Source organism: Perca fluviatilis, chromosome 8, assembly GCF_010015445.1.
Source record: "Perca fluviatilis chromosome 8, GENO_Pfluv_1.0, whole genome shotgun sequence".
In the NCBI taxonomy this organism is placed as follows: Eukaryota; Metazoa; Chordata; class Actinopteri; order Perciformes; family Percidae; genus Perca; species Perca fluviatilis.
In genome coordinates this window covers 13,693,345-13,709,758 of record NC_053119.1, presented here as the reverse complement: position 1 = coordinate 13,709,758, position 16,414 = coordinate 13,693,345, and the positions used below count along the sequence as shown (strand labels likewise).

General features: G+C 40.1%; 2 protein-coding genes across 4 annotated transcripts; both read right to left on the bottom strand.

The window, feature by feature from the left end:
• Nucleotides 1–5: 5 nt before the first annotated feature.
• sephs1 (selenophosphate synthetase 1) lies at nucleotides 6–9,416 on the bottom strand. 2 transcript variants are annotated; one of them, XM_039807978.1, is made up of 11 exons: nucleotides 9,398–9,416; nucleotides 9,148–9,236; nucleotides 7,263–7,385; nucleotides 7,034–7,130; nucleotides 5,692–5,795; nucleotides 5,406–5,513; nucleotides 5,044–5,198; nucleotides 4,844–4,934; nucleotides 4,641–4,740; nucleotides 3,935–4,147; nucleotides 6–1,378 (listed from the first exon to the last, which is right to left on the bottom strand). In XM_039807978.1, the coding sequence occupies exons 3-11, from the start codon at nucleotides 7,356–7,358 to the stop codon at nucleotides 1,164–1,166; spliced, it is 1,179 nt and encodes a 392-aa protein (XP_039663912.1). In that variant the 5' UTR covers nucleotides 7,359–7,385; nucleotides 9,148–9,236; nucleotides 9,398–9,416; the 3' UTR covers nucleotides 6–1,163. The 2 variants fall into 2 exon arrangements, with proteins under 2 accessions (XP_039663912.1, XP_039663913.1); XM_039807979.1 differs by lacking the exons at nucleotides 9,148–9,236; nucleotides 9,398–9,416 and adding an exon at nucleotides 9,052–9,135.
• A 396-nt stretch (nucleotides 9,417–9,812) lies between these two features.
• bend7 (BEN domain containing 7) lies at nucleotides 9,813–15,044 on the bottom strand. 2 transcript variants are annotated; one of them, XM_039807647.1, is made up of 10 exons: nucleotides 14,668–15,044; nucleotides 14,014–14,091; nucleotides 13,526–13,879; nucleotides 13,232–13,351; nucleotides 12,801–13,147; nucleotides 12,067–12,174; nucleotides 11,757–11,874; nucleotides 11,548–11,661; nucleotides 11,306–11,347; nucleotides 9,813–10,534 (listed from the first exon to the last, which is right to left on the bottom strand). In XM_039807647.1, the coding sequence occupies exons 1-10, from the start codon at nucleotides 14,729–14,731 to the stop codon at nucleotides 10,476–10,478; spliced, it is 1,404 nt and encodes a 467-aa protein (XP_039663581.1). In that variant the 5' UTR covers nucleotides 14,732–15,044; the 3' UTR covers nucleotides 9,813–10,475. The 2 variants fall into 2 exon arrangements, with proteins under 2 accessions (XP_039663581.1, XP_039663582.1); XM_039807648.1 differs by having other exon boundaries at nucleotides 13,232–13,348.
• Between the last annotated feature and the right edge of the window lie 1,370 nt (nucleotides 15,045–16,414).

Below are 16,414 nucleotides of genomic sequence, written 5' to 3'. Positions count from 1 at the left end.
CAATATATTATAAGAGACGTTTATTTTAAGAGGTGGGGTGGAGGTCATATCTTGTTCCTGATATCCATATGAACATTTACAGAGGCCTTCCAGATTCATCCAGGCTATTAGGATAAACTGAAAAAATCTGCAATTTAATCAACTTGAAGCTTTGTAACAGTAAGTCAGACTGCTCGCAGCAACATTGAGAAGCAAAACTAAATGCACCAGATCATGAACAAAGGCAACAAACTCACTGATTAGAGTACTTGATGTTAACAACCCAGACTGCTTTAACGCTATATACCATATTACCTTAAATATGATAACATATTGGGAATGCAAATGGTAAAAGGTTCATCTCCTGAGGGGTATGCCCATTTCTTCTCCTTTATGACTTCAAACCACAATATTTCTCTGACTTCAGGTTAATGCAGAATGAGGCAACATTAATTGTTTATGTAAAAACAATCTGCAGTTTTATGATGCAAGTAGATAATTTCAGAGCTGATTCATTCCGTTAACAAAAAATGCAGCTCCCAAAGAGTGAGCAAAACCAAACGCTCTTCTATTTGAATATTTATTAGTTGAGGTGGGGACAATACAAAAAGTGAAAGTAATAAAAAACAAACCATTCTGGTCGCACTCTGTTTCTTTCAAGGCATCGGTTACAGCAATGAACTAAAACTAGGCTTTATAACTGTACATGAATGGACAAACAAAAACACCATCACGCGGTCCACTTGCTTGATGAGAGCAATTTTAAAAGACCCTAAGAGGCAACAGACACCAGACTTCTTTAGATTCAAAATGAATCAACAGTATCACATTATTGTCTTCATCATCATCATTATCACTCTCTTATCAGAAGCTGCCTGCCAGTCACGCACATTTAACATAACAGAATACAACAGACATGAAAGGCAAATGGACTTTAAGTACGCTCCAATTCTTACCAATTTTTATCATGGGGATACTGCAGGTTGAGTCCACTAGGTGATGACATGCCCCTTGGGCCACTGTGTGGGGCTGTTTTTCATGTAGATACACGCCAACCCAGTCTTTTCTGTGTACATACTATGTTGTGTATATATTTCAAGACTCTAGGATGGTTTTGTAGTTTATGTGTCTAAAAACACTCAGCACAGCATTAGGCTTCCGGTTTATGATGCAGCAAAGGTGGATTAAGAAGTTGCACCGGGAGTTGGGTTGACATTCTGCGTGGCTGCTTGTGGTGCCACCTCTATGATCCGCGGTTTGTCTATGATGCGAGCAGTGCGGTTTCCTTTCTCTACAATCCCGATGATCCACGCTTGGTGGCCTTCGCCGTATTTTGGGGATTTGATCTCGGCACAGAAGCGGGCAGCCTGCTCCCGAGGCAGACAGATAAGCAGGCCTCCTGTAAAAGTAAAAGAAGTCAGTCACAAGGGTCTTACATTATGTTTTTAATGTGTAGTGATGCTGGTAAGTGCTTAGTTCTCTTACTGCTAGATCTAAGTGCTGCCCGTGAAACTGATGCTGATCACATTATTGTAGGCACAGGGCCCAGGTGACATTAGATGGTGCTGCAGTGCAGTGGGCTTCATCCTATCTTTCTGACTGATGGTATTAAGACTCTGTAGGGATTTATCTATCTTTTTGAGTTCCTCTTTGTGTCCCACGGGGCTCAATTCTCAGTCCAGGCTTATTCTCCCTTTACCTGTTTCCACTTGGACATATCATTAGTAGTTTTATTTTTTTTTCCTTAGCATTGTTATGTGAAAGACACTATGTTTCAAACCACAACAATTATACAAGTTGGGTTTAAAGGATTGGATAAGCGTCGCTTCAAAAGGATACAAATTACCTTCAGTCCAACTTCCATCTATACTAAGTCATATTCTTAGGGCTTTAAATGAGCAAATTACTGTGACATTTTAGCTATTTCCTGCTTAAAATATGTATTTCTATAATGGCTTGTTGTCTTAACCTGGTCCTACCAGACTCTTGTACATTCATTTGTACAGAGAGTCTAGTCACTCATCACGCATTGACAAGTGTTAACTTCCTTGAAGGTGGGTACTCTGTTGAAGTTTAAAACTATTGGGTCTGGCAGAGCCACTCTGGATCTGCCATAACCAATCGCTAACGTTTGGTCGTGACGTATGTCATGCGCAACAAGAGGGGAGACCGACAACAACTATTGGCTTATATTTAGCATTAGCATCGCTAGCGTTGGCCTTAGCCAACTCCTTCACCACTAACAGAGCGAGCTGGAAAATCACACTTTTCCCGAACCCCGTGGGGAGGACGGCCACAACATCATGGCCACCAACACAACTCAGCAAAGATTGTTCTTGCTCGAGCTTTAACTTCTGGATATTCGGCAGCGTTTCCACAACGGAGTGAATGGCTTCGCTTGCATCTTTCTAGTGCCTCAACGTCATCGTTCTCAGCCACTCCCTCTGTTCGCTGATTGGACCGCCAAGTATTTGGCCGGAGAAAACCCAAGAATATACCGCAAGCCCAGACGGAGTACTGAAGGAAAAGGAAAATGAAAATTGAGTGGAAGTACGTATGAGGGCGGAGCCAGGCTACTGTTGTCTCTCTCTATGTTGTAAAGTTAGTTATATTAATCTTGTCCCAATTAGACAAACTATGACTGAACAAATTATGAGAAACTGCAGCTGATTCAGAATGCGTAAGCAAAGTAGGCTTGCCACGGTAGTCAGTGGTTCTGGTGTTACACGGTGGTCGGGTAACACAGATTAGATAACTTGCCCACCAGTATTGTTTTGTTGTTATAGAAATAAAACCCATTTAGCTAATTTTTGCGTATCAGCGCCCAGATTCACTGACTTCAAGTTGTAGAGTACTAAGTGTGTTATATACCTAAGCACAAGTTATGGTTCTGCGGAGGCTCCACGCAGAGCTTTCTTCGTAGCCTACCTAAGTGGCCTGAAGTTTATACTTGTGCGTTGGTGTGTGCGTCGATCTCTTTAACAGAATAGCAGGGCCGGCATGTGTGTGTGTGTGGTAGAGCGAGTGAGAGAGTGACGTAATTAGCTTCGGAGCGGTTACCGGCGCTAGAGTCATAGTAAGAGAAACAAAGGGTCTCACCCTGTGCTTTCTGACCACGGTCGGAAATCTGTAGCAGGAAAATTTAACCCTCTCCTTGATTTCATGTTGTTTATGTTGAAGGAGAACCAGGAAATGAGTCAGGGGAAATGCAACGCTACCAAGCCACGATCGAGCGACGTGCAGTTAAATTTTTCGAGAGGTGCACGTCAGTCTACGGCGTAGGGTCGGTGTCTCCACGTACGTAGCCAGGACGTCAATTTAACACAGAAGCATAAATCATGCTTTAGTCGGACAACAGACGCTACAATTATAAACTGAAAGTGTCTGCTCCTTAAAGCAGCACAGAGTGGCAGGAGTCACTTAGAGAGGAGAGCTTACCAACAAGACGATGGCAGAGGATTCAGTGTCAAAGAGAAAAGCAAAAGCGCCAATATAGCCAATATTTCAGATTTAAACCAAATACTAATAGGGACCCTGATAATAATGAGGCAATCTGTAAACTGTAAACTTTGGCGGCTGCTGCGGAGCCAGGGGCAGCTGCACTCTGTGCTCTACAGATACTGAGCGTTGAGGACAAATATATTTTCTTGTGAAATGTCCAGTGTAATTGGTAACAGCGGTGTTGTTACGGGTGTATTAACCGGTGGGAAATTTTCTTACCATGGCATCCCTACAGATAGGATGACTGAATATTTGTTGTTGTGGCCCTCAGAACAATGCATCAGCCTTACCTTGGTGTTTTGTTATGTTGGGCATTTTGTCATTTGTTTACATTGACCTGCAAAGCATTTTGTCTCACTCTACAAATGTGCCATATACTGTAACCTTTACATTCAACATATACAATGGTTACAGAAGAAAGAAAACAGAGCCATGTATATACACACACACACACCTGATGTTTCAGGGCAGGTGCCGTGCATGAGTCCAAACATGTTCCCACAGGCCTTGGAAACGGCGGCCATCTTGGCGAGCACTGGGAGGTTGTGGATGACAAATGACACCTCACTTCGTTGTTGCCGTGCCAATGTCTGAGCATGACCAAGGATGCCAAACCCTGTGATGTCGGTGGCTGCATGAGCGTTGAAGGTGTGCATGAGACCAGCCGCTACAAGCGAAGACAGACAGAGTGAGAGAGGGACTTAGAAGGGCATTTAGAGGATTAGTTGGTTGATAAGGGATGTGCACAACTCGGTTTTAACAGTTGAAGATTACTCAGTGGTATGAACAAATATTGACTATTCAGTTTGTGCAAATATTCACAAAGGCTGTCACTCATTGTGGGCCAAACATTGTGTGCCATCTTGAAAACAATCAAAATAACATATTTTGTGTGTGACGCAAGCATGAAGCTGTAGTATGCACGTCTCACATGGAACATTATCTTTTGGTATTTTAAAGTTTTCCCAGAATTTATTTTGCATATATTTTTACATTATTAACAGAAGCTACGTAGCCACAGAGGGTGCAATACAGCTAAGCTGAGGCTGCTGATGTAGTTATGCCCAGCTTAACACACTGATTAACAAAAAAAATAAAAGAAGAAAAAAGGCCGTTAGGACTGAAAATCAAGTACGTGGACACATTCATAGAGGTTTTACCTGTCCTGTTGAGCCGAGCCATGTTCATCATGGCTTCATGGTAGGCCAGCTCTACATCCTCCTGGGTTACCACCAGCTTGATCTTGTTCCACTTCTCAGGCTGAACAATACAAAAAATACATTTACAGCCAATGGTATTGGTGTGTATTCTAAAAACAGAAGTGTCCAGACAAAATTATTCATGAGTGAGCAGGTGGACTTACAATATCTAGCCACTGGTGTACTGCAACGGCCACTTGTGTTCCAAGTGGCTTGGTCAACACCAACACGTCTCCTGGCACTGCATTGTCTGGCCTGAGAAATGTCAAACATGGCATCATCATGGTTTTTTGAGTTTTAGCAAAATATAAAAAAAAAAATTATACACAAGTAAGTAAATATGCAGTATGGATCTCATTCTTACATGATAAACTCGTTGGGTTGGCAGACTGTTGTAGCAACTCCTCCCATTACCACCCAGGGGTTGAGCACCGTCTGTCCGCCTGTTACAGATGTGCCTGCCTCCTCTGATGCATCCTTGAATCCCTGGATGATTAGTGGCATGACTTTGTCCCTCTCCTGTGAAGACCCAAGGAATCCAGAGCAGGGCGGGGAGCAACGAAAAAAATAAATAATGCATTATTGCAACACTTTTCCCTTTAATAAGTGTTGAGTAACATGTTTTTTCATTTTGATTCTCTCTTATGAGTGTATTTGGATGTGGTTCTTTACAGTTTTTTGCAAACAAGATCCAAAAGTACACGCATCAACTGACATGCCTCTTACCTTCTCTGACATTTTGTTGCTGACTCCCAGAAGCATCAACATGTTGTCACACTCTGTTACTCCCATGGCATACAGGTCACTTAAAACATTGGCACAAGCAATTCTTCCCTAGAAATGAGAAATACTGAAAATTGGTGTCGGTTGGTGTGTAAAGTAAACCTGCGTCACAACCAACAATATAGACAAAGAATTATAACTGTGGCACCCTTCCATTTGCCACATGTATATATAATGAATAGGACAACGATGGGGCAAAAATAATAGCCATAAAAGAGGAGATCCATACCATCATGTAGGGGTCATCCACAATGGGGTAGATGTAATCTGTTGTCTGGACCAGAGAAAGGCCTCCATGTCTGAGAGGGATCACACATGTGTCCATTCCTATGCCTTCAAAATAAAAGAGCACTGTATGTGATATTTTGAAGAGGTTTATGCTCAGGTACTGTACAAACAAATTCTTAAAGCTGCAGTGGGTAGAAAGCTAAAAAAAAACGCCACGATTTGAAGTAGAGCGAGACCTCTTCCTGCAGCTCTCTGTCGCAGAGGCACATATGCATGAGCACAACATCCAACAGGAACTCTGAAATGACCCGTCATTGGCCAAAGTCTCCCGTCACGGGCTAGATTTTCTAAAGCCTGAAAACAGAGCCAAGAGCCATGCAGAAGTATAGTTTTCTTTCAGACCACTTGAATTACAATATGCTGAAAGATTATTATGGAATGTTTGCCAACAAATTGCCTACTATAGATTTATCTCCAGAGCCATGTAGTGTAGATACTTTTTTTTTTATAAGAGAAGTGCCGTTTCAACAAGGTCTTCCGTGCGATTGTAGGACTTCCAGAAGGTTTTTAATCCAGGCTGGAACTAAGTGTCTTTGCACAATAAATCCATATTGATGAATCCATGAATCAAGTTAGGTAATCTCTGCATCGCTTCAAGCTAGCGTCGCCCTGTTTATTTAGCATGAAAGCTAACACCTGGGCCTTTCCAAAGAGGGCTACAGTGTGATCGTAGGCCTTTTTTTTTTAGAAGCTTTGTTATCCGGTCTGGAACTGCAGTTTCTTTTAGGAGACTTTGCACATTAAGTCCAGAACGATAAATACACAACTGAACGGTTATTTATTCATCTTTTCGTATGACAAGCCCCGGCCGTTTTGACTCCCAGAATGCAGTGGGGTGAGTGTGTCGAGGCTGTCTTCCTGGCTATCTTTTTCTTCTTTGGTGTTTTATGGGAGCCGGCATCCACAATGTTGCCAACGCTGCCACTTTTCTGACTGTGTTACTTTGCTGCTACAATATACTAAAAGGGGGGGTGCACGCAATATTTATTAAAAGGAAAAATACGTGTCAAACCTTTCTGAATTAAGTAACATGGTGCTGCCTAGACATCCAGGCCTACAAATACTATCCTACAGACTAAAGAAAAAATCTTTGTTTGGTACAGATTCTTGCAAAAATCACACTCAAATTATTTTAACTTTAACATTTTTCAATGAAAATGAGAATAATTATACAAAAAAGGTAATTCCCTCCAATATCGTTAATCAGTTTAAGCCATATCATTGTTAAGCACTTTGTAACATATTTGTTATTATAGTGCTGTATATATGAAGATCATAAATACCTAATCGGGGCATAACTGCCCCCAGGAACTGTTCATCCTCTTGATAGTGGTTCTCCTGAAGGGCTTCTAGCAGCTTCTGTAACACATCTTGGGGCACCTGTAACCAAAGACAATAACCACCATTATCATTTTTACATCTTATTTCTTATCTAGCAGAATACTTATTAATTTGTATAGCTATACAAAGACAATAATGCATCCATAGCAGATTTTGATAAGGAGAGCCAACCTTGCAGCCTGTGCCCTTGAGCTCAGCAAAGCGTGTGAGTCTGAAGTTCTTGTCCAGCTCATAGCTTTCGGGGTTAAAGGATTCCCTCACGGACATGTCTGAAGAAACTCTGGGTCTTCACCACTAGGACCACGTCAATGACCAGGACAGAACAACAAAATTGGTGATTTGAAAAACTGCTTGGATGTCCCAAGGGGCTAGAAGAAAATGTTGTTAATTGCATAGAATAAAAGAAACCTCAGTTCATTCACCGCACTGCAATGCCATTTCAGATAATCCACAAATGTGCTCCTCTGTGCATCATTTCAAGTGAATCATGACAAAATACAAAATGAGCTTCTATACAATGTGAAGGAACAACACTGCAATGAATCCCGCCTTTATAATATTATTATTTATAAGACTGTGTCAGAGAGCTGCTGATTTAACTCTGTTGTCCCGAGAACACCTTTAAATGTTTTCTTGAGTTGTCTGATTAACAGTCCAAAACCTAGCAGCAAATCCTCACAATCGATTAATTTACTTCATAATTTCAGCTCTTGTCACCTTTTGTCACAGTGACAGAAATAGCTACAGAGCTGAACCAACATTTAATATTAGTAAGTAACAATGTTTTGCTGAAGAAATATTAGGTACACCTAACCAAAGCAACCCAACACCAGACGTTACAGCTACAAACACGACCAGAATTAAATCAGCACCTCTCTCAACATTAAATGATCAATTCATGTGTAGTATTTTTGGAGGTCTATGATATTGGATTGCATTCGATTATCCAGATATATGCATGTTTGGGGCAAAACTACATTGATGCTGTACAAATTAAGAATACAATTACATTGATTCTGTACAAATTAAGAAAAAAGTGCACTTTCATTTTCAGGCACAAGATTTATTAAATTGGCCGTTTTGTAAAAACATTAATATTGATGGGGATTATTAGAGTCTGACGTGCACAATAATGAACTGTTACAAATTACAAAGCATCCAATACTCTTATGAATAACTCTCTCTCTGTGCCACACACCCATGGCAAAATACAACTTTACAATGAGCTGGTAACGTTGTTTACCGACTCTCACATTTTCAAATTAATCAAAAGTAACACATGAATGACCCGCGATAATATGAAAATAGGAAACACTTGGCCACCTGACAGAGAAGCCAGACGAGTTATTGGTTACGTATAACCCCGGTTTGTTCTTTAAACTGCTGAAGGGGCCTCGGTTAGTACAGAGTGGGAGTGTTCAAGAGACAAAATGCTGCTAAGTTCATTCAACCCTGGGGCAGTGGCTAACAATATCAGCGCTGCCCCGATGTAAACTATTCGGTGTAATGTACACCACATTATAAACTACTGGGCGCTCAACTGTAAGACACACATGTGCTGATGGTGACATCTACATATTTTTCACGTTTGTTTGTTTTGCTGGAAATGCAGTTTCAGTTTTCATGCTAGCTCTCGCTTGCAAACGCTGATCAATGCATGAGGTGAAGCCGCTCTGTGCAACAAAGAACTGAGAATGTGCGAGCTGCAGTACATTTAAAAACACACATGTACAGGCTACAGCCCAAATGTGATGCATAGTTGTAAAAACATAGTGCCAGCTCGTTGCACATGTAAGTTAAAAAGTTGCGGTAGAGCGCCGAATAAAAATGTCGGCGGCGGAAAAAATTAACCCTTTCCTGTCTCTCGCCATGCGATGTGTGCAACATCAGAGTTCGTATCAATAAAACAGCACTAAACATGCTACTTGTGCAAAGTTTGTAATGATATGGTGCAACATACGTGTTTACAATTGCCCTAAATGCGATTTTAGGACCAAAGCGGAGTTATATTCTTGCAACATTTCCCCTTTAATTGCTATGTCCAGTTTATTCTTACCAGCTTCACGTTAGCGGTGAATCCCAACAGAAGAGCGGGGACAGCACCAGAATGCATTGGGGCTAGAATCGGGCGTCCTCCGAGAATGCCTGACGAAAAGTGAGACAAATTTGTCTTCTAACTCAGAACTAGATGACAAAAAAAATGCGCTATCTCGTATAATTGAATATATTTTAATGGATATAGGAATCCGACCACACGTTTTCTTCATCAAATAATATATGGTTTACAATACAAAGAGGAAACTCACGAGATCTCAAAGGGTCCTCTGCCTGTACAGTGGCGGCTTTAACATTCCCTTTAATGAGCTGTAAAGTCTGGCAACAAAATCTCTACAATGGAGTGTACCTTTAATTTACTGTTTTCCCTCCAATTGCACCTACAACATAACATTGCCTGCCTGGCTGAGGCTTATAAACGTGCATCTTATCTTTCGATAGAATTATGTTCATGTTGCAACAAATACTTTGCAACAAGTACTTTTTTTTCTTTTTTACATTAGAACAAAATGTTCATGTTTATGAAAGAGATCAAGCAATAACAATAGCAACGTCCTTTTCAAATTTATTGTGTTGTTAATCTTTTAGCTAGCATGAAAAACGACACAATCAAAACGGTCAGGAAACGATATTTAATGTTGTAAATTATTCATTTCATTTGCACAGTGAGCAAAAACTAAAGAAAACTGTAATTCTATCACAATATTAATAACAATAGCACAGATATGCATAGCCAAGATTCTAACAATAAACAGAAAAAAACTATTCATAGAATATTGTAGTTTATATTTTCAGCCAGTTGAAGCCTATCAACACATTGTTTATTTGCAAAATTGGCACAAAAAATAAATACATAAGATATTTACTTTTAGATGTAATGTTTTTAATTACAATAAGGTTGATGCTGCACTGCACATTACACGCATTGAAGTATACTGGTCATTTAAAAGGCACAATCCACAATGGAAAACTTCCCATTTTAGACTTGTGACTCCTTCTAGTATAATGAGAACTAGGCAAGTTAAAGCTGGAGTTTATAATGTAAACAGTAAGTCACTTCTAAACCTGAAAATGATCTGACGTTTTTTTAACCACTGTATAGTTCATTGACTATTGGCGTAAATCCCAGTATCAGTCCAATAAAAGGTCTCAAGAACCACAAAGGGTGAAGTGTCTGGTAGGTGAGGCAGGCTTTCTTTTCTCTTTACATCCATAACACAGAGCTGATTACAGCTGCAAAATAAATATCTAAAGTGGCAAAATGCATCAAATTAGAGTAATGAAGACAATTAACAAATCTGCTGTAAGGCCATTGTGGCAACCCTTGAATCAACCAGTCATGTTCACCACCGTCCCCTCCACACGGACAGGCCTGTTATTGTCACAGCCTATAAAGGAAGTGAGAAAATAATGTTAACATTTAAAATATCACTACCATAAAAGCCTCAGTGCATTTGTGTGTGCTAAGACAACTGCATTCACACATTTGGAGAATTTTATATGGGTCTCATATTCTTCATTAGAAAAAAAAACACTGAATTGCTATTTTGGCAGCGAGGGGAAAAGAGAGGTGAAAGAGGAGATAAGGTGCATGGTGTGAAGATAATTAGCTGACATTTTGGGAAGCTGTGTGAGAATGTCAAATGTCACAGCAACAGCATGACAAAGGCTTATGAACCAGTGAGTGAGCGAGCTACACCAAATTGTGTGTGTGTTGTGACAGTGAAGTGGTGAGAGGTAACGACATGGGGGGGGGGGCTGATGGAAAGATGTTAGATTAGATTCAACTTTATTGTCATTGTGCAGAGTACAAGTACAAAGACAACGAAATGGAGTTTGTGTCTAACCAGAAGTGCAAAAAAGCAGAAAAGTGCAATGTGATATACAGAGTAGACAGGTGGTGCATAGGCAGGACAAGAAATAATATAGATATATGCAGTGTATTAGCAGAATATATAATAAGAAAAACAGAGTAAATACGGATATTCTGTATGAACCCCAGACAGATATGTAAAGTATGTACAGTGCAGTGTGGTAAAATTATTGTGAGATTGAGTACTGATATAAGAACTATGAACTGAATAAATGTGTGTGTGTGTGTGTGTGTGTGTGTGTGGTTGCCATATGTGTGTGTGAACATTTTAATACAAGGTTCATACTTGTGGAAGGTCCATTTAAGACTTCTTCTGCTTCTGCAGCATCTGGAGTCAAATGAAGAACAAGTTTAACTGACACGTTCACAGAAGGCCTCCTTTTTGACTGGTAACGCCTTAATAATGATAAATTAACTTCCTTTGACCATGCTCTCATAATAAAACAGGATACTAGACAAAAAGTATACAGTATACACTACTTCAATAAATGAAAGAAAATAGGCGGGAAACAGACTCTATAGCAGTACCTCTTTTCAGCCTCCTCCTGGCTAGTTTGATCTGATCTTGAAGGATCTGGACCCAGTCTCGTGGCCCGGGCAACTTCTCTATTCTGTTTTCAGTGCAGTATTTCTCTGTAAACACTGGACACAGTACACAAAATTATATTAATGTTCCATTAATGTCATTATTGTTGTACTCTGGTACAAAACAACTGATTAAGTCTTTTGTATCTTACCTTTAATGGCACCCACAATGTTCTGGTCCAAGCCCTTACGGTTATCATTGAGCCCTCTCTTCCTTTTACCATTTGGCAAGGAGTTAGCCAGCGTAGCATCGTCAAAGAACGCACACACCTAAACAAACAGTAGCTCCATGTTGAAACATTGTTGAGCCTTTCGTGAATGTATAGCTTATTAGGGAAGTACATTATTAGATGTTTGTTGTTGTTTTTAATAAAATGTAAGTAACCAGTGATGCCACATGACTGCAAAGTTAACCACAATCAAAGGGCTAAACAATTGGGTCTTAAAAACATTGATGCGCACCAGTTTCCGAAACAGCAGGCTGCCAGAGCGTGTATAGTTGACCAGAATGGAGTCTAGCTGAGCCTTTGAGATATACACGTCATGATCCTCTGCAAGACGCACCTCAGACTGAAAAATAATCAAATAACACATACTTTGAATTATTATGGGAAATGGGAAATAAAAGCATAACAAGATAAATTCAGTTTTACGAAGGAAAAAGAGAGAACGCAGAAATTGTTCAACAGAAGTCATTGTCATGAGTACTGGCCTGATGTTGTGGGTGTCATTGTAAAATAAAGCACAAGGATGATTGTGCAAAACTATATCTCATACCTTCCCAAAATTATGATTTTGAGATCCAAAGTGGTCCGACACAAAGGTCCTGCTTTGCAACAAAGCAAGGCTTTAAATATATGCACATGGAGTTAATAGATTTTAAATGTCTTAAATGGAGACAAACATGCTAAAGAGAAAACTTTTTATAACAGAAATACAACTTAGTTCTGTATTTTTATAAAAAATCTGAATGAAAATTAAGGCAGCATTATGTAGTGACTTTTTCAAATGTGGGGTAGTTTGAGTTTTTTTCTCTGTGTAAATACAGTACAAAAATAAATACATACAAAAACCTTTTGATAATCAGTTATTCAGAGAGATTACATTCAAGTTTCTGCGGCAATGTGGGAAACTCAAATCACAAATTAGAGCTACCAACACAGAAAAACACACATGTACACTAACATGCCGATTACCTCTAACGAATGAGGTCCCCTCAGCTGGTTCAGGACAGGATTGTGTCTGTTGTTGACAGTTACTGGATTTTTCTGCAGCACAGAAACCTCAGAGCAAACAGGGTGACTGTTGGATGTAGATAAGCCATGTTCTTTCTCACATTCCTCACTTTTCCCAGATTCTGCAGGTGCAACTATACTTGGTGATGCCTCTAGAGGGACAAGAGCAGCTCTTCTAGTACTTGACACAGTCAGTGGTGCCACTTTATAGATTGGCCTCCTCTTGCGTGGCCTACAGCGAGGAGCGGGGCCTGGACCAAGACGAGGTTGGCATGGTGATGCTGCCTGTTCCTGTCTTTCCAAGGATGCTAGTAAATGTGATAACACATCATTTAATTATTTAAAAAATCTCAAATTCTCACAGTTTGTGAGCATTTGTGTTATCCACTGACCTTTTTGAGTCTGCATCAGCCTCCTCATGGCACGCAGTTCCTGCAAAATAGCGTGCAAGGTGCCCTTACAGTTACACATGCAGCAGGGGGCTTCTGGCGCAGCAGGAGGGGCTACATCTGCTGGAAAGTCAGTGGCATGTTGGTTAGGGATTGTCTACTTAAACATGTATATATTAAAAAGCTTGTCTGGTGTTCAGCATTAGACACTATCTCCTCTTCTATCAGCATCCTTTTTCTTTAGGAAATTAAATGTCTGTTGGTTTTCTCTTCTTCAAACCTGCTTTGATACCGTACCGTTAGCTTCGTTCACTTTGATCACATCCTTGGTATTGTTGAGGATCCTCTGGGCTTTGGAGCGGGTGCTGTACTGTCCACAGCCTGGACCGTTGACGATGGGGCTGGATATGGATGAAGGTGAAGGCCCTGGATCTCCTGCAGAGTTCCAGCTGCTGCTCTGGTCGTCCTCTGATACAAAACATGAAGGTGCAGGCTGATGTACCCAGGTCAGATGCCTTTCCTGGGGCTCCTTTGTTGAGCTGTCCTGCTCTGTTACCACACGCTGATATACCCTGCTGGTCTTATCACTCAGAAGCCTCATCATTCCTGTGATTTGCCTCTTAATCTCCACGCCCTCATCCCCTAACCAAACTACGTTTAGAGAGAGAGAAAGAGAGAGAGAGAGAGAGAGAGAGAGAGAGAGAGAGAGAGAGAGAGAGAGAAGGTCTAATTAGTGTGATCTGCCATGATGTATCATAGAAATGAATGGTTACATTGTCACATACCCTCAGGCACAGCAGCATCCATAGGCTCCCCATTGATACTTTTGCAGGTGGAGTTCATCATATATGAAGGCGCAAAATCTGCAAGAGAAACAGCAAGGTGTTGTGAAACAGTTGCAGTATTGCTGTAATGAAATTAAAATGAATGTATTACTTGTACAATAGTCCTTTGTGATAGTTGCAGAATGATGTGGACCTTTTGCATTGCAATGATGAAGCTTGTGCAGGCTGATACGGAACTGTGATGTCAACCAAAGCAGAACACCCCCCTCCCATCCCATGCAGAAACCACCACCTGTAGGTGGTATGAAGAAGTGTAGCCAAGAGAGGTGGCCTAGAGCGTATAGCTTCAGCAGAAAGTGAACAATTTAAGCTGTATGTTCAGAATGCGCAACATGTTTTTATATTTTGGACTATTATAGCCTATTGTAGCCTGTAGGCTATTTTGGAATCTATTTTGAGACTGATCTCTATGAAGGTTTTTACATGTAAGACTTAAATCATTAGAGTTAGCTGTTATAACCGAGACACAGACTACGGACATTGTCGTGGCCATCGCTTTTGTTTACAGAGCCGTCTGTGCCGGCACACAGCGCCAGACAAACAGCCAGACAGACGCGCGTCTTGCGTGGTCTTTACATTCATCCAGCAGCCTACCTTCATCCGTGACCAGTTTAAAGCTCTGTGACTTCCTTCTCCTCTTCCTTTCCCCACACTCCATCTTCAGGAGGAATATAGTCTACAGTAAGTCGTGCAGTCGAAAATCGCTCTTCAGAAAGACAAAATCAGTGACTAGATACACTCAGCGAAATCACTGTCCGTCTGCCTTATTAATCAGTTACATTTTTCCCCATGGCTGCGCTACAGATCCTGCCATCGGCACATTTTCGCCGTGTTGAGCTTAAATGGAGCTGGTAAATGCTATTGTATGATTCCCGTTCCCAACAAGGATGCTGTTTCTTCCCTTTCGCCATGTAAATAAATTAATTACTTTAATATTAAAAATTCGTCACATATCCCTTTGCGCCACCTGATGGTATGTTCTCATCTAGAAAGGTCGAGTCACACATTTGCCACTGTGGTGTACAATGGACTGAACAAAATCAGCTATGAGACCAGACTGCAAACACAAACTCCCCCGCTGCATTCTCAAATGATTGAAAAAAATGAATAGCCTATTTATTGTTATTAGTATTTATTGATGTAATGGTGACTCATTTCTACATAAAAGTAGGCTATAGCATACCTACATATCATTTAATGACCACCTCTGTTTGACTGGAGCGAATGGCAGAAACTCTTTGGTGAGATGGTTGTTCAATTAATGTTACATTTATTAGACATGATATATCTTATGGCAGACAGGGTTTAAATTCTCTTTCTTTAGACATAGTGTGCATCAAAGGATGAATTATCCCTCCCTCTAGTCATGAGCTCGCTTCAGACAACGGTATAAATTCTGAATCACTGGCAGAAAATAGGAGGTAGGCTAGTGACAAGTGCAAGCCAGTTAAGTTGATGTTAGCCTACTTTTTCCATCACTTCCTCAATTCTCTATTCTCAAGCTAAAACGATTTCAAAAAGGTATATTCATCTTCAATCCCCGTTCTCACACAGCCTGTTTTGTACCATTTTGTAGGTTACCAGCTTGCAAATAGGCTACCCTATTTTTGAATTATTTATATTTTAGAATATACACCAAAAATAGTGACAAATTCAGTTTAGACAAACTTAAACATGTTCTGAGAATATAGCCTGTATTCAAATTCAAACCGTATCTGAATAAGGGCATGCCAAAGTCTATTGATTTCAATAAAAGTATGCAGGCTATTTGTTTAAAATTATTTTATTTGTTAATCTCCAAATGTAAAGAAAAAATTATGTTGCCTAATAAACACGTACGTTATTCTATTGTGTTTAAATAATTTAACCACTTAAAAAAAAGATATTTGTACAGTAGTAACACTGGACTCGTATTTCAATAACCACACAACAGGTGTATAGGCTTCAGCTGAGAAAAAGCTTTTTACCATCAGTCACAGTTTATGAATGTTCAGTTTGTTTATCAGTAGCCTATAGATGCCATCCCCTATTATATATATATATATATATATATATATATATATATATATTTGTCTGAGAACCAAATATTTTGTATTTACTGGAGCCTATTGCAGTAACATCCAAAGAACAACACAAAGCAGTATTTTTGTTGTTTCAGGCTATGCTCATAGGAAAGTGCTTAGTCTCGTGCTTTGATGTTGGTATCTATACTAAACTCTCTAAAAAGACTAAATACTTAAGACACTGACTTAAATGGTCAGTGAACCCAAGTTACATTTAATTTTTACATTTTTATTTTGAAACATCTCATTTGGGACTCTTATAATGAAAACTCAGTCGT